General features: G+C 41.7%; 1 protein-coding gene across 1 annotated transcript; it reads left to right on the top strand.

The window, feature by feature from the left end:
• Positions 1-43: 43 nt before the first annotated feature.
• On the top strand, positions 44-17,359 carry LOC106886818 (killer cell lectin-like receptor subfamily F member 1). Its single transcript, XM_014940052.1, has 8 exons — positions 44-837; positions 5,649-7,024; positions 11,241-11,339; positions 12,900-13,031; positions 13,629-13,780; positions 14,839-14,954; positions 16,754-16,875; positions 17,221-17,359. Exons 2-8 carry the CDS (start codon positions 6,961-6,963, stop codon positions 17,340-17,342), a joined length of 807 nt encoding a protein of 268 aa, XP_014795538.1. The 5' UTR covers positions 44-837; positions 5,649-6,960; the 3' UTR covers positions 17,343-17,359.
• The last annotated feature ends 713 nt before the right edge of the window (positions 17,360-18,072 follow it).

Raw genomic sequence — 18,072 nt, 5'->3', positions numbered from 1 at the left:
CTGCCCCATCCCTGGAGGGGTTCAAGGCCAGGCTGGATGGGGCTTTGAGCAACCTGGTCTGGGGGGAGGTGTCCCTGCCCATGGCAGGGGGGTTGGGACTGGATGATCTTTAAGGGCCCTTCCAACTCTAACCATTTTACGATTCTATGATTCTATGGTGGGTGCTGCAGACGGAAAGCCGCAGCATAGAGAAGAGATGGGTGGTTTATCAAGACCGTAGACATTTCTAACTGCAACTTCCAAGGTTTCATTTCCGACTTTGTGCCAATGCATCTGTCAGCCAGCCTTGATACAGCTGGAATGCGGTGGATGTGACAGGCAGTGTTCATCTCAGCACTGGCAGGGCAGGGAACGGAAACTGCCCGTGTGTAGACACTACCTCCACTTCCTGCAGCAACCATTTTCATATTACTCATAGACTTAAAGGTTGCTGAAACCACAGTGGTAATTGCTGGTAGCTCAAATCCAGGTCATCTAAAAGCTTCCTGAGACACTGTTCGCACTTTTTTTTTCTTACAATCATCCACCAGTAAGATCAAGGCTAGTAATTGTGGAGCTATTTCGCAGGAAGAAACAGCTTTACAAGGAGTCGCTTAAGAAGCTCCAGGCTGCTTTGCAGAAGGCAAAATTAAGACGGAAATCAACAGAAACAATCCAAAGGCAGAGTAAGGGATTTGTGGAAAATGAGGGCATCATGCTCTGGCTTCTTTTGACTTGATGAGATCTGCATGTGATCGTAGCACTAGCAGATAAGAATGGTTTTGAACCTGTGAACACAAGGCCAGAAAAGCATTCGTAACCCAGCAAGAGCGGTTCCAGGAGCTACTAATGTAAAAGGTTTGCAAAATTTGTTTGTTCGGTTTTTTTCTGACTGTACGAGAGGATCTGCATTCTATTAAAGCATCTTTACTGCCCTTTGATCTCTGTCATAAAATCTCTAGGTAGTTTCCTGCTTCTTGGGGCTTTGGAGCTTTAGCAACCTGTTGTAGTGGGAGGTGTTCCTGCCCGTGGCAGGGAGGTTGGGACCCAATGGTCTTTAAGGTCCCTTCCAACCCAAACCATTGTATGATTCTGTGACTCACCTCCAGTACTGTGCCCAGTTTTGGGCCCCTCACCACAAAAAAGACATTGAGGTGCTGGAGCGGGTCCAGAGAAGGGCAACGAAGCTGGTGAGGGGTCTGGAGAGTAAGTCTTATGAGGAGAGGCTGAGGGAGCTGGGGGTGTTCAGTCTGAAGAAGAGGAGGCTGAGGGGAGACCTTATCGCGCTCTATAACTACCTGAACGGGGGTGTGTGGAGAGGCAGGGGTTGGTCTTGTCTCCCAAGTCACAGGAGATAGGACAAGGGGAAATGGCCTCAAGTTGCGCCAGGGGAGGTTTAGATTGGATATTAGGAAAAATTTCTTCACAGAAAGGGTTATCCAGCATTGGAATAGTCTGCCCAGGGAAGTGGTTGAGGCACCATCCGTGGAGGTGTTCAAAAGACGGGTAGACATGGTCCTCAGGAATATGGTTTGGTAATTTTTATTTCCTATTTCTTATTTATTTTTTTGTCAGAGTTATGTTGATGGTTGGGCTAGATGATCTTTAAGGTCCCTTCCAACCTAGATGATTCTATGATTCTATAACTGACAGCTTATGCATGCTGACAGTGGTGCTGTGAAGCCAAAATGTGAATTCTTATTTTAAATGTCCTTTTCATTTTCCTTAAGTCAGATTGGTCAGATCTAGAAGCACTTATTTTCCACCCTCAGGTATTTCTTAATATAATTGCTGAATTTCAGAGACCAAATGCAAACAATATAAGCCCATGAACAAACATATCATTTACATTTATAATGGAAAATGACTGTAAATCTCAGCAGAGGATTTGTGAATTCCTATGTGAAGCTTAGTGGGTGAGAAGCTCGACATGAGCTGACAATGTGTGCTCGGGGCCCAGAAAGCCAACCGTATCCTATGCTGAATGAAGAGAAGCATGGTTGAGGGAGGTGATTCTGCCTCTCTGCTCTCATGAGGACTCCACCAGGAATCCTCTGTCCAGCTCTGGGGCTCTCAACATAAGAAGGACATGGACTTGTTGGAGTGAGCCCAGAGGAGGGCCAAGAAGATGATCAGAGGGCTGGAGCACCTCTCCTACAAGGACAGGCTGAGAGAGCTGGGGTTGTTCAGCCTGGAGAAGAGAAGGGTCCAGGGAGACTTATAGCGGCCTTCCCATAGTTAAAGGGGGCCTACAGGATGGGGGCTGGTTGTGACAGTATGAGGGGTAATGTATTTAAACTAAAAGGGGGAGATTTAGACTAGATAGAAGGAGGAAATTTTTCACTCTGAGGATGGTGAGACATTGGAACAGGTTGCTCAGAGAGGTTAGGGGTGGACCTGCTAGAGGCAACTACTGAAGAGAAAGATCTAGGGGTCCTGGTGGACAGTAAAATGACAATGAGTAAACAGTGTGCTCTTGCGGCCAGGAGGGCCAATGGTATCTTGGGTTGCATAGGGAAGAGTGTAGCCAGCAGGTCAAGGGAAGTCATTCTCCCCCTCTGCTCTGCACTGGTGAGGCCACAACTGGAATACTGCGTCCAGTTCTGGGCTCCCCAGTTCAAGAGGGACAGGGAACTACTAGAAAGAGTCCAGCATAGGGCTACAAAGATGATTCAAGGATTGGAGCATCTCCCTTATGAGGAGAGACTGAGAGAGCTGGGACTCTTTAGTCTGGAGAAGAGAAGGCTGAGGGGAGACCTTATCAACGCCTACAAGTATCTCAAGGGAGGGTTGAAGGAGGAGGGAGCCAGACTCTTTTCAGTGGTTCCCAGTGAGAGGACGAGGGGCAACGGGCACAAGTTGGAACATAAGAGGTTCCACTCAAATATGAGGAGAAACTTCTTCACGGTGAGGGTGACGGAACCCTGGAACAGGCTGCCCAGGGAGGTTGTGGAGTCCCCTTCTTTGGAGATTTTCAAAACCCGCCTGGATGCAGTCCTGAGTAACATGCTCTAGCTCTAGGCAATCCTGCTTCAGCAGGGGAGTTGGACTAGATGATCTCTATGGTCCCTTCCAACTCTAAAAATTCAGTGAAATTCAGTGAAATTCAGTGGTAGATACTCCATTCCTGGAAGCATCCAAGACTAGGCTGGACAGGGCTCTGAGCAACCTGGTCTAGTTAGAGATGTCCCTGCTCATTGCAGGGGAGGCTGGACTAGATGACCTGTTAAGTTCCCTTCCAGCCCAAACTATTCTGTGATTCTATGATTGTATGTGCATCTGCTTGTCTCCCTGGAAGGGCTGAGACACCTGGGTCTGTTTAGCCTGGAGAAGACTGAGAGGGGATTTTATCGTTGTTTATAAATATCTAAAGGGCAGGTGTCAAGAGGAATGGGCTGGAGTCTTCTCAGTGACACCCAGCAACAGGAGAAGGAGCAATGGGCACAAACTGGAACACAGGAAATTCCATCTGAACATGAGGAAAAACTTCACTTTGAGGGCGACAGAGCCCTGGAACAGGCTGTCCAGAGAGGTGGTGGAGTCTCCTTCTCTGGAGATATAAAAAATCTGCCTGGATGCATTCCTGTCCAACCTGCTCTAGGTGAACCTGCTTTGGCAGGGGGTTGGATTAGATGACCTCTGAAAGTCCCTTCCAACCCCCATCATTCTGTCATTCTGTGATTCTGTGACACTCTCTGGGAGCTGCCATCTAGGCAACTCATGTCCCTGTTCTTCTTGGCTGTCGGTTGTCTCAGTTTCAGAGTAATCCCTCTGACTGCAGCCTGCCATTCCTCTTTCTGGAAGTCCATGGATAATTTGAGCAAAAAAAAAATAAAATCAGTTAGCTCTAGCAATTAACTACATGATTTACACATACCTTTTTTCTTTATTAAAAATACATAAACCATGTGATAAATGGAACAAGAAAGGGCTAAGAAGGCAGACAAGAAGCCATGAAGTCTTGGAAGACTGCTACAGTATTTGCTAATAGGACAGCCCAATTAATATCAATACCATTAATGTAATTAATATAATTAACATAATATATATATTATACAGCTGTAGTGTCATGCAAACTGATTTAATCAACCTTTTATTTGGAAAGAAGGCTTAAATTAACACCCTGGCCTGACAGAGAGTATTCAATTAAGTTTTCATATGTCATTTCCCTCAAAAAGAGAAGGGATTTTAAAATCACATTCTCCTTTTGAAGGCATAGTGGGCTAAGGAAAAGCACATAATGGATGATGTTTAAAAATTGTGTGCTTTCATTATGAAAAAAAATATCCTGTATTAAGAGTTGTGGACTCAAGAACACCTTACAGAAGCCAGTACCTTGGAGTGCATGCACAAAAAGAAAAGTGACCAAAAAAAAAAAGACCAATGATTGTGACTCCAAAAGTCTGAACTGGGACATTGTTTCATTGTTTTTCAGATGGAGATGAGAATACTACTATGGGTGTAGTATTCATTTCATTTTAGAAGACATTGGAGCCTTTTACAAATGCAGAAAATGAGACAAAAACCTGAAAGTTGGTACAATGTCCATTGTTATAGTGAAAGCTATTTTAGATTATTGGAAGAAGTCATGTCTTTTCAAGTCAAAACTGATCACCACTAAAATCTCATGCTATGGAGATTTTCCTTTCTAGAGAGAAAATAATTGAATTTTTGGAGTTTGGAATTCTTCTCCAAGAAATTCCCTTGGATATGAGAGACATGATTTCCCTCTAAATACCTTTCACTAGTGAAATACTTAGTCACGTGATGACAATTCTGTTCCTTACTTGAATTTGGGGGTTTGGGTCATTTTTTTTTTCCAGTATAAAGATCAGGTTTACCGATTGGAAATATTCCAGGTCTACGTTGAGACCCTTGAGAAGTAGACTCGCATTCTGACACCAAGAACTTCCTAAGCACGTTGCATACCACTCCTAGCAGATTGGCTGTTTGTTTGCTGAGTTCCTTTAGAAGTCTTGAATGAATAGCACCTGACCGTAGCCATTTGGCATCTCTGTGCTATGAGATAACTATCCATAGTGTACGGGACTATCCGTTTACCCTTCTTGTGTCCTCCATGCTCCTCCATTTTCCTTTTGTAGCCATCTCTTTGGCAAATCTTTTTGTAGAAGTAGCTAAATAGGCTTTGACATGGTAAGATCACCATCATGATACTCACTGTTCCCAGACAACGTACACAAAATTAATAGCAATGGCATCCTTGGTAGAATGATGTAAAAACCCCAGATCCCTGAAAATACTGTAACAAGAAAGGTTGCTCAAAGATTAACATTTTGCCACCACATAGAATTTACTATGCATGTTAATCGGCTGTATCAGTTATTGGATGTGTACTGCATCAATTGCTTGGTAAATTTGGGGGGTCGGGTGGGGAATTATTGTTTGAGCTTGTAGCTTTAAAGAGTGTTTTTCCTTTTATTTGGGGGGTCGGGTGGGGAATTATTGTTTTTAGCTTGTAGCTTGAAAGAGTGTTTTTCCTTTCCTTGGGAATCTTTAAAAGTAGATGTATGAATATATTTTCACTTCTACTCCAAACTTTTAAAAACTAATTTAAAAGTGTGAAGGGGATTTAGTACAAGTGAAAGACTATAATATTCAGTTTATTTACTAGATACATGATTTTTAAAAACTGATTTGTTCTTATGCAGGAGGATAATCCACCTAGAAATTAATTTCTGTCATTATTCCCATGGATGGCCTTTTGCTAATTTTTCTGAGAGCTTCCTAAGGCAACAACAGGATCCACTGCCTTTGATTTACTACAGCTTTACACAGCTTAGCAAATCACACAAGAGAAAAAGAAGAAAGAAAAATCGTACAGAAAATAATATAGAGTGGTAGGTTGACCTTGAATAATTTCTGTCTATCCCTCTGGATGCATTTATATTCCTCCAAACTGAGATAAGTGTTTAGGACACTAAGCATTTAATTGCATACTAAAGATAATGACGTGATGGTCTATGTCTCCTGTGCTGAATCACCACTAGGCACTATAGGGACACACTAAAGGCGAAGTCAGGATGTAGTCCTGGCCCAAAGAAAACCTTGATGAAACCTGCTGGATTTGACAGCTGCCAGAAATCATTATAACCATTTCAGAGAAAACAACTTGTAACTTTCTACTGAATCCTCAATTTCCATAAAGAAATATTCCTGACTAGCACTTAAAAGATCACCAAGAACTTGCTAGAATCCCCAACTTACATTGTTTGGAAAAGACCTTGCATAGTAATTTAAAAGTAAACGACTCTTTGCTGATACAAAAAGCTCAGGCTTGTCCTTTTTGAAGTGCAACAGAAATGTTGCAACCTGTAAGGTTTGAAGGGATCTGATTCAGTTGTTCCATGTCACACAATTCTCTGTTTAAAGAAAGGCATTAAGTTGTTCAAATCTATGAACGGTTGCTCAAGTGGACAGGCACAAAGCAGAACCAAAGATAAATACATGTATTTAAATGCCCTTTCCAGCTATTTAATGACACGTATGCACACAATCTTCCTTTGGTAAAGCAAGAAGAAATTCCCAGCACTTGGGAAAAAAAAAAAAAAGATTACACAGCTGATTTTAATGTAAAGTAAATGAAAAAAGTCCCTCAATCCAGTCCTTGGGGGGCTCAAATCTATTCTCTGTGCAGGAGTGTGTGTGGATTGAAAGACTGCATTTGAGGACTGTGATATTTCACTGGAGAAAATGCAGTGTTAGAGGAGTCTGTTAGAAAGGTCTGGAGCTTGTCAGAGAAAGATGGAGGAAATGAAAAAGAGTTTACTCGTTTGTTGTTCCTTTTCATCGTCTTGCTGCTGCATGGCTTCAGCTAAAAGCACGTATGGCCATCCCCTGCCCAGATACCCTGTCAAAAGCCCTTCCTGTTTATCGCACTCGCTTGAAGCATTGCCCGTAGCCTGGTTTGACACTAACAGTTGAACAGTCTTCAGTAGGAAGAACTGATAAAAAGACCTTGAGATGGAGAATGAAGAGGGTTACACATCGCTTCGTTTCAAAACGAGGAAGAGGAGCTCTAACGCAGGTGAGCATGTAAGCATTTGTGCTATGCCTTCAGATTTGTTCTGTAATTAACAAATCTCTCTAGCTATATTTGAGTTCTCATAAAAAAACCCCACAAATCTGCCACGATTTTAATTGGTATTAGTAAATTTGCCAAAGAGATATGGCAGTATGCAGAGAAATAGGATGATAAAATGCAGTACTGATGGTACCACCACGCTTGGAGTCCCTGTGCTGACAGTCGCAGTACAAAATGGAGACTCAGCTATAGAAACATATGAGGAAAACATTAGTTTTCAGTACGTTTGGCAGTGGTTAATGGCTCATGAGCTATTTTAAGTTTTCTACAGGGTTTTTGGTTGGGTTTTTTTGTTTGTTTGGGTGGGTTTTTTTTGGTTCAGTTTGTTTTGCTTTCAGGAATCACAGCTAAAAAGAATTTAAGAATAATTTAAATGCAAATGATGAGACAGTAACTTACTGTCCAGTAAGCTTTTTCAACAACTTCTGGGGATTTTGTCAAAAGTGTCAGAAGCAGCAAGGAAGAAAGTACAAAGATATAGGCTGGAAGGTTTTCAAGTTCACCCTTGCTAACCTTTATTTCTTTTAAGTGTCCCAGGGAAGAGCTTCTCAGATCATAAATACCCAGTCCTCAGAGCAATTAGACATCCAGTTTCCAAACAGTTAATTAGCTGTGATGATCAGTTCCTGAGAAAATCTGGCTGCACGTTTATGTAGGAACAATTTTTAACAGAAAAAAAGAAAGAGCAACTTTGCTTACTCATTATGGCGGGATAAATTTTGTGCAATTTTATTGATGTAAATTGTGCCTGTTTGTCTATTATGACAACAAATTAGCTGAAAGCCCATTCCCAACTGCAGTAAAAGCACAGAACCAGCAAAATTGAGGAAAAAAAAAAAATCAGAAAATTGATCATACAAGCTATTATTTATTTAATTAAGAATGTTTAATGGTCTTTTGTCAGAGTGCACAAAAATATTGCTGTAACGGAGTAGTATGAAAGTTTCCATTTAAAAGAAGCAGAAAGTCAGACAAAGCATGCCGGGCACATACACAGATCAGGACGCGACCACGAACACGCAGAGCACAGAGTGACAAAACCAGGTTCAAAATGCTCCATCTTCATTGTCTACCTGCACGACGGGGCAGCACGGCACGACAGGGCAGCAGGAAGGTTTCGAGTAAGCAGCTAATTGGTCACAAACTTGAATATAAGAAGTTCCACCTAAACATGAGGAGGAACTTCTTTCCTGTGAGGGTGGCAGAGCCCTGGAAGAGGCTGCCCAGGGAGGTGGTGGAGTCTCCTTCTCTGGAGACATTCAAAGCCACCTGGACACGTTCCTGTGCAACCTGCTCTGGGTGGACCTGCTTTGGCAGGGGGGGTGGACTAGATGATCTCCAGAGGTCCCTTCCAACCCCGTATCATTCTGTGATTCTGTAAAGAGAGCAGTGCTTTCATTTGACTTGTTAAACAGGGCACTGCAAGCTGAGTCTCTACTTCTAGTGAGAGCTGTGTGAGCTCACTTTAGACCAGACACAGACTTAGCATAGGGAATACAGAAGTGTATTCACTGGAGTGGTTAGAAATGGTCGCAGTGCCTCAGTGGTGTGCTCTGCTGCCGTATCTGTGCCAGTTCACGTATCACAGGAGGAAGACCACAATGCAGCGCTGCCCTTCCTCCTCGCAGAGCCATCCGGCCTTGGCTGGTGGTGCCAGCTACAGAGGTGATGTGAGAAGCTGGGCAGCCTCCGAGCTGAGAGCCCCTGCTGCTTTCTCAGCCCTGACGTGTTGGTGCCAACAGAGCTCGCCCTGGGCAGCTGGGCACTGAGCTGAGTACTCACACAAATCACCTGCAGCCTAGCCACTGTGCAAATCATGGCACAGTTAGGATCAGACCCCAGATAGCCTGTCAAAAATCACTGCATAGCACCGAAAGGAAGAAGGAAAATGTACACAGGTGCTTAACCATAATATGTTGCCTCGCTAGCGAAAAGTACTGCGTTCTGTTTCCATGTATCTGCCATCTAGATACCCTGGCAATATAAAACCAGCGGGGATTAGCTGTTTGAACATTTAAAGATGATTAGTCCCAGATACAGTGTTTCCAAGTAAGTATGATGAAACACAATCATACTTTGACACAATAGCTGAGGGGAAAAGACGTTTGACCTCCATGACAAGCAAAATGATAGCTAGACATTTAGTGAAAGTGTTAGGGAATGAGACTATCATGTAGCACAAAGTTCAGGTTATATCATGATTTGAAATACAGCTCTGTGCATGACATTTTTGAAATAGCAGTGCAGAAGCAAAGAACTTTTCAAACAGCTGATTCGCATCTGATCTGGACCACCAGCATTTGAAATGTAATGGCTTTTAAATTATACTTCCTGATCTTATTTAAAAGTTAGAGAACAAGTTCTCTACAAGGTATAACATTTTGGCACCCTGTTTTCTGTTCCACGAATGGCTATTTCCATGAAATGGAAATTCTGTTATTCTCTGACTTTATTCCTGGGTCCTAACTCATGGAAGGTTCACATGTAAAATCTTTTTTTCCCATGAAGCTAAGTTTGGCCAAAAAGAACAGTGTGTTATGGCTCGGTCTTTCTAGAAGAACACACACAAAGTACTTCCTGAAAACACTAATATTAGAAAGTTAGGAAGAAAAAATTACATGACATTTCCTGCATAGCCAGGCATCTTCTAACTGTTCTTCTTCCTGTTGCAAGGAATCCTTTGAGGTATCATAGAACACTTTTTATGCCTCAGTTATTTTAAAGAGCTTTGCAGTATTGTAGCTTACATTAACTAGCTAGCCCTTCCAAGAGCATGCTGACAACCTGGTGGAATGAGTCCAGCAAAGGGCTCCTGAGACAGTGAGAAGTGACACAGGAGGAGAGGCTGAGTCAATTGACTTTGTGCAGCCCTAAGAAGAGAAAGCTGAAGGGAGTTTTACCTTTCTCTTTAACTACTGAATGGAAGTGTGTAGAGAAGATGGAACCAAACTCTTCTTGAAGGTGCACACTGAAAGACACAAGTTGAAAAATGGAAAATTGCAATTTCATGCAAAAAATTTTTTTCTTACCATGGCAGTGGTCAAACACTAGAGCAGGAGCCTGGAAAGGTTGTGGAATCTCCATCCTTGGAGAAATTTAGAAATTGACTGGACAAAGCCTTGAGAAACCAGTTGTAACCTGACCCACCTTAACCAGGACTCCGGACTAGATGGCCTCCTTACATAGCTCTGTGATTCTATGTCAAGATATGTAGAAATCTATAAGTAAAATGAGTGAGCAAACAGAAGCACTGGGTTTGACTAGGAACTGGTGTAACAGTCCTATAAGAATAAATTTTAAGATTGTTGGGTAATATTGAGAAAGAATATTCATCATGATTGTGCATTTCCTGTTTTTTCTGATCTTATTTAAAAGTAATTTTCTTTGAGTTGCAAGGGAAATCATTTTTGCTTCTCTATTCACTGACTTTAATCGAGCATCCAGCCTGCAAAGAAGCCCTGCTACATAATTTCTCAAACATTTTGTAGTAATTTTCTAGGTGGGATTGGCTCAACATCAGCCACTCCATTAAAAAAAAAAAAAAAAACATATCCAAATTATAATGTGGACTTTTCTAAGGCATCCAGTGTACAGGTGATAAAACTAATTAGTGGGTCCTAGAGTTACAGAGCTTAATTTTCATAGAATCTACTGGTCCTTTCTTGGTTGATAGAGTTGGTATGCATAGCCCTAGAACTTCATTTTTGTTCTTACATGTTATATACATCTTTTTCTCTGCAATGGTAAGAAACTTCAATTCTTCATTTGTCACAAAATTGTTGAGGTTTTCTTTAGCAATGTTTGTTAAATGCTTGCTGTGACATCTAACAGTCATCATGATACCTGCAATTAACACCTCCCTGCTATGAAGAAGCAGAAAGTGTTCAGTAGCCACACAAAACCCCAAATGAACTGGCAATCAGTGAAGATAGTATGAGAAAAAGTCAAGCCCCAACAAGTTTTCATAAGTGAAAGCTTATTAGAAGCAAGAACTGCTTGATATGCAGGAGGCAACAAGAAGGGAAAAAGCAACTGTGACAAAGCATGCAGCAAAGTGACAGTGATGGACGTTCTGTCTGAAAGATACCTAGAGAAACCCAGATTTATGTCCTGGGTAGCAATTAACACTGTTTTTATAAACCCTTCTTATTTCTTGCAGAACTTTCCTCTAATTCTTCAGGCTTGCGGTACTTTGCTGCTCTCTCAGGATTTCTGAACGTTGTATTTTTGGGAGCTGTGATCGCATTAATTCAGCAATGTGAGTGACCAAGTGAAATGTTTTGCTCTAATTCCTGTGAAATTGACAGGTATAAGTTCTTAACTTAAACAAGTTTTGCAAACAAACTGTTTTGATAAGGCCTTTATGCTATTGTGTTTCCGGTGAAGGTGGGAGGGAGTCACCAGTATTTTGGGGCTGTGGATCTACAGAAGGTCAGTGGCTTTCAGAGCATTGTTGCATGTTTGGGGTGTATGAAGAGGGCTGGAGTGTTTCTCACTTTCCAGTCCCCCAATCTGAGAGTCCCTCCTATTCCTTTCCAAAACTGAACAAACCACCAAGGTTTCTAGCCAAAGAATCCATCCATCCATCCATCCATCTATCCATCCATCCATCCATCCATCCATCCATCCATCCATCCATCCATCCATCCAACAGTCTGAAAAAAACTTTTAGTAATGAAACAAAACTTACTCCAGGTATAAGGTTCAACTGGAACCCCTGCTATGTCTTCCTCCCCTCATCTTCACATCTAATCTTCACCTTCTGATGCCCTGGTTTGCTTACCTTAAGTCTCAGCCAGTCCTCCCTGGTGTGTACAACAGGAATGTGAGCTGGACTTCAGGGATGGGTGAGACAGGAGGCTGGAAGATGGTACGCTGTGTTGGAAAAGACCTCTCTAAAACAGAAATAAGATATGTGTGCCTCTGAGTTTATAAAAGTGGCCTTTGCATTGCCCACAGAACTTGTGCATAAGCACTGGGTCACTGCCAGCATTGATCATGTGCACACAGAGCTTACCCATCCAGCAGAGATGTGTACCATTATCCCTGAGCACCTCAACTCAGAGATCAGAGAGAAATGGTTGCAATTGCCCTGGCAAAGCAAGTCAAACAAGTTTTTAGGCTGCCATCAACAAGCATGTGAATATTGATCAAGGAGTCTGATTTTAGTCTCTTCCTTTAGAGTATCTTGGCCTGGTAGTCCCAATGTTCAACCTGCTTCTGGACATCAAAATCACTTCACACATCCAAATCGCTTGAGAACACAGGAGTGAATGAGAATTCAGCCGTACTTCTGGGCATGAGTGTCCTGCAGAGTCAGCTATTCTCCCATCCTCTGGATGTGACTCCTGCCCTCTCACATCAACCCATTATTTCCTGAAATATGCTCAATACAAATTTCAGGACCTGGAAAATCAAAGGCAGAGCCATGCTATTTGAAAGACAACTGTTGCATACCATGTTGTCAAAAGCATGATGGTAGTGGACCCTACAGTTTGCGAAGCCGGTCACCTCATTAAACATGTATATGATTTGGATGTTCAGCTCTCCGACAACTGTTGCATACCATGTTGTCAAAAGCGTGATGGTAATGGACCCTACACTGTCTTTGTGAAGCTGGTCACCTCATGCATTTGTTTAATGTATATGATTTGGATGTTCAACTCTCAACCTACCATTTACAGGAGAGCTGGAAGGACAAATGAGCAATATGAGTTTCCACTTAAAGTTCCTATTATTATCTATTGAAAAACACTGCGTGGTTTCTATACAGTGCACTTGTGAGCTTTGCATTAAAATGTTGGAGATTCTTGTCTAGGTGACCTGCTATCAAGTAGCATGTGGAAGCCCAGAGGAAATCTTTCTGAAAGTGACAGTATCTTAAAGGAAGATCTTCGTGAAAAGAGCTTACTGACTACATTGAAGGAAAGCTTATGTGTGCATACAAATGGTAAGGAAATAAAGTCTCACTTGTAGCATAAATGGTTTGAAGCTCTTGAAAAGATTAATACAAAACCAAACAACTCCACAAAGGAATTGACCTTTGGATTCTGGAATACGCATGCATATATTGATGAAGAAGTATAAAGTGATCTAGTTTGGAGTTCCATCCTTGAAAATTTTAGTTTAAGTCAAAAATAGAAGTGGAGAAGTGTTACTGAAGGTCTTGGTTATTTCTCTATAGATGCCATTTAATTGTACTGCTCCCAGTGGAGCTGGGATTTTACCCTATGGCTTTTACCCCAACTATTATGTAAAATATTTAATACAATTATCTAGAGTTCTGAAATATTTAAAGGCACAGAGTTACCTCTAATCAAAGAATTACTGTCCTTATTACCACTGTGACTATCCCTACTGCCACGCAAAGCAGGGACAATGTGCTTTCTTAAAATAAGTTATACCATCACAATTTCTTCCCTGCCCCTGGTTTAAAGCTTCTTTGCTGTCTTATTCAAAAGCCATGGAAAAAGAAGGAGTCAATAATTATGATATCAGTTGTAAAAAAAAAAGTGACAAAAGTCCTTTCACTCCGAACTCTTCACAGACCCCAGATGTGAACTCTGCCCTATTGGCTGGAAGCTTCATTATGGGAGATGTTATTTCTACTCAGAAACTCGTGACACCTGGGACAATAGTAGAAAATATTGCTCAGGAAAAAAATCTGAGCTCCTGGTTATAGAGGATGAGACTGAAATGGTAAGATTGTAAGATGCCCTGTGGTTTAAATATTCTTTTTACTTGTACCTTGTGAATTCAGATATCAAAGTATAGCTTTCCACGTATTTTTAGAAGCCATTTCTAATACAGATGCGCTCATAACAGGCGTTGTCAGTGGAAGGAGCTCTGATAGTTGGCTTCTGCATGTTAAGAAACATTTGTGTTAACCAGAAGACCAATAGCCTACATTCAATGATATGCCTAGAGATTATCCCCAGCAAGAAGCAACTGGTATCTAAAGGATTACAGAATCACAGAATCACATGGGGTTGGAAGGGACCTCTGGAGATCACCCAGTCCAACCCCCTGCCAAAGCAGGTCCACCCAGAGCAGGTCACACAGGAACGTGTCCAGGCGGGTTTGGAATGTCTCCAGAGAAGGAGACTCCACCACCTCCCTGGACAGCCTCTTCCAGGGCTCTGCCACCCTCACAGGAAAGAAGTTCCTCCTCATGTTGAGGTGGAACTTCTTATATTCAAGTTTGTGCCCATTTCCTCTTGTCCTGTCCCTGGGCACCACTGAAAAAAAAAAAAAATCTTGCATGTTTTATTCCAAAACAATCTTCTTGCATGTTTTATTCGACAACAAACTTCTTCAGAACTAAGCTGTCATAAAGGCTCTTGCTTTTCTTTGGGGGATGAAACTGTTCCCCTGTACTTTTTTCCCTGTACTTCCCCTCCCTTCCTTGTAGTGGGGAAAAAGAGGAAATAGCTTCAGGTCCTGTAATTCAGATCAGCCTGATCCTCATCTATAATGTGCTAGTGAAATGGGCCAGGCACCAGCAAGGAGCCCAAGGTTACGTCCTTGGTTGCTCCACTTACTGTCATTAGCTATAGAACTGGGTGTAGTTGAGAATCTGAACTAATTGCCATGCGGTTTGTTGTTTTTTATTTTTTTATTTTTAATTTCTTGATAACATTGTCTGGAATCTTTGGGCATGAAAGGTTTTAAAATAGTAATTACCACCATACATTACTGGTGCTGGAGTTGTATGAAGTGTCACTATTATGAGAGTTCAAAGACGTATCTCTCTGTAGGATTTCTTAAACAAGCAGAAGGATAAAAACATTGGCTTTGTTTGGACTGGATTAAGCTTTGATGAGGAGGAAAGAAGATGGGTATGGCTCAGTGATCCCAAACATCCAGGGCACAGGTAGGTTCATTCCAGTGTCAATCTGTGTTGGCTTCCATGACGTGTTCCCCTCTTGCTGTGCCTGGGCTCTTCAGCCATTAGACCATGAGAAAGCAGCAGTCAGATATGAGGGCCTGCACTCCAGTTCAACAGTTCAGCCTATTCTGATTTTTCTCAGTACAGAATTCTGATCAAAACACACAGCTGAAAAGAAATTCTTGGCAGCTCTCAGGAGAGGAACTGACGTAATTAGGAGGTGGTTATGCTGTGCAAGCTTTTCACTTCCAGTTGCGTAACAAGTTAGGGAAACAGAGAAAGGGTGATGCTCACTAAACGAATAAAACCTGTCTGTATGTCAGAGAATCAAAAGAACGACAGCATAAAAAAAAGTCCAGTCTTTGTGGTTTCTTTCTTTGTATATACAAACAATTCTTTTTCAATGATCTTCATCTCTGCATGTTGTTTGGCTCTTGCAGTTTTACCGTAAAAGGAAGGAAGAAAGAAGAAAAATGTGCCGTCTATAAGCTGACAGAAATGCATGCTGAGAAACACAGGAACGTGTCCAGGCGGGTTTGGAATGTCTCCAGAGAAGGAGACTCCACCACCTCCCTGGACAGCCTCTTCCAGGGCTCTGCCACCCTCACAGGAAAGAAGTTCCTCCTCATGTTGAGGTGGAACTTCTTATATTCAAGTTTGTGCCCATTTCCTCTTGTCCTGTCCCTGGGCACCACTGAAAAAAAAAAAAAATCTTGCATGTTTTATTCCAAAACAATCTTCTTGCATGTTTTATTCGACAACAAACTTCTTCAGAACTAAGCTGTCATAAAGGCTCTTGCTTTTCTTTGGGGGATGAAACTGTTCCCCTGTACTTTTTTCCCTGTACTTCCCCTCCCTTCCTTGTAGTGGGGAAAAAGAGGAAATAGCTTCAGGTCCTGTAATTCAGATCAGCCTGATCCTCATCTATAATGTGCTAGTGAAATGGGCCAGGCACCAGCAAGGAGCCCAAGGTTACGTCCTTGGTTGCTCCACTTACTGTCATTAGCTATAGAACTGGGTGTAGTTGAGAATCTGAACTAATTGCCATGCGGTTTGTTGTTTTTTATTTTTTTATTTTTAATTTCTTGATAACATTGTCTGGAATCTTTGGGCATGAAAGGTTTTAAAATAGTAATTACCACCATACATTACTGGTGCTGGAGTTGTATGAAGTGTCACTATTATGAGAGTTCAAAGACGTATCTCTCTGTAGGATTTCTTAAACAAGCAGAAGGATAAAAACATTGGCTTTGTTTGGACTGGATTAAGCTTTGATGAGGAGGAAAGAAGATGGGTATGGCTCAGTGATCCCAAACATCCAGGGCACAGGTAGGTTCATTCCAGTGTCAATCTGTGTTGGCTTCCATGACGTGTTCCCCTCTTGCTGTGCCTGGGCTCTTCAGCCATTAGACCATGAGAAAGCAGCAGTCAGATATGAGGGCCTGCACTCCAGTTCAACAGTTCAGCCTATTCTGATTTTTCTCAGTACAGAATTCTGATCAAAACACACAGCTGAAAAGAAATTCTTGGCAGCTCTCAGGAGAGGAACTGACGTAATTAGGAGGTGGTTATGCTGTGCAAGCTTTTCACTTCCAGTTGCGTAACAAGTTAGGGAAACAGAGAAAGGGTGATGCTCACTAAACGAATAAAACCTGTCTGTATGTCAGAGAATCAAAAGAACGACAGCATAAAAAAAAGTCCAGTCTTTGTGGTTTCTTTCTTTGTATATACAAACAATTCTTTTTCAATGATCTTCATCTCTGCATGTTGTTTGGCTCTTGCAGTTTTACCGTAAAAGGAAGGAAGAAAGAAGAAAAATGTGCCGTCTATAAGCTGACAGAAATGCATGCTGAGAACTGCCACTCCCTGTACAAGTGGATTTGCAAGAAGAGTGCAGTCCTTCTGGGTATCTAAGATATTGTAAAGTGTAACCGGAAGGGGTTGTTGAGGGGTTTTGGAAGGTTTACACCACTTTACCTTTACCTTGGGCAGAACATCTGATGTAAAATAACGGGGGAATTGTTGACCTGACTTACGATGAATGTATAAAAATGAAGGTATAAAATCCCTATGTCTTTGTGCACGCTGATGCATTGCCTCTTAGACTTATTAGAATAAGCAACCTGATAATTTTAAGCATCTCATAGTTTCTAAGAGTTGTGTAAAACACAGGTAAAATGAGGCTTTTTTTACCAGCCTGGCAACTAGATCATACAGCAGGCAAAAAAGTTGTCATTGCTACTTATTTCAGGTTACATGGTGATAATTGGTGCTATGCACTTAAACAGGCCTGTAAACCCCACCACTGGAGGTCCAATATGGGAAGACAGCACAGCTCTACGCAAGAGAAAATCAAGATCCTGTATTTTTTAAAAAAGCTTAATTTCATGTACATCATTCAGTGTTACAGATTTTGGCACATATTAAAAAAAAAAAACCATAAATACCTCTTTGATTTGGATGTGAGATCTACTTGCCTGATACAATGCCTTTGTTTACGAAGAACGACAGCATAAAAAAAAGTCCAGTCTTTGTGGTTTCTTTCTTTGTATATACAAACAATTCTTTTTCAATGATCTTCATCTCTGCGTGTTGTTTGGCTCTTGCAGTTTTACCGTAAAAGGAAGGAAGAAAGAAGAAAAATGTGCCGTCTATAAGCTGACAGAAATGCATGCTGAGAACTGCCACTCCCTGTACAAGTGGATTTGCAAGAAGAGTGCAGTCCTTCTGGGTATCTAAGATATTGTAAAGTGTAACCGGAAGGGGTTGTTGAGGGGTTTTGGAAGGTTTACACCACTTTACCTTTACCTTGGGCAGAACATCTGATGTAAAATAACGGGGGAATTGTTGACCTGACTTACGATGAATGTATAAAAATGAAGGTATAAAATCCCTATGTCTTTGTGCACGCTGATGCATTGCCTCTTAGACTTATTAGAATAAGCAACCTGATAATTTTAAGCATCTCATAGTTTCTAAGAGTTGTGTAAAACACAGGTAAAATGAGGCTTTTTTTTACCAGCCTGGCAACTAGATCATACAGCAGGCAAAAAAGTTGTCATTGCTACTTATTTCAGGTTACATGGTGATAATTGGTGCTATG

This window comes from Calidris pugnax, unplaced genomic scaffold (genome assembly GCF_001431845.1).
Source record: "Calidris pugnax isolate Ruff unplaced genomic scaffold, ASM143184v1 scaffold36, whole genome shotgun sequence".
NCBI classification, from domain to species: Eukaryota; Metazoa; Chordata; class Aves; order Charadriiformes; family Scolopacidae; genus Calidris; species Calidris pugnax.
The sequence above is the reverse complement of the archived record's forward strand: the minus strand, read 5'-3'. Positions and strand labels throughout refer to the sequence as shown.

Excerpts from the sequence above, each read along its gene's own strand:
- LOC106886818 (XM_014940052.1), top strand. The coding sequence starts at position 6,961 with ATGGAGAATGAAGAGGGTTACACATCGCTTCGTTTCAAAACGAGGAAG. Across the intron at positions 11,340-12,899 it reads GATCGCATTAATTCAGCAAT|GTGACCTGCTATCAAGTAGC; the intron begins GTGAGTGACCAA and ends ATTCTTGTCTAG. Across the intron at positions 14,955-16,753 it reads CCCAAACATCCAGGGCACAG|TTTTACCGTAAAAGGAAGGA; the intron begins GTAGGTTCATTC and ends TGGCTCTTGCAG.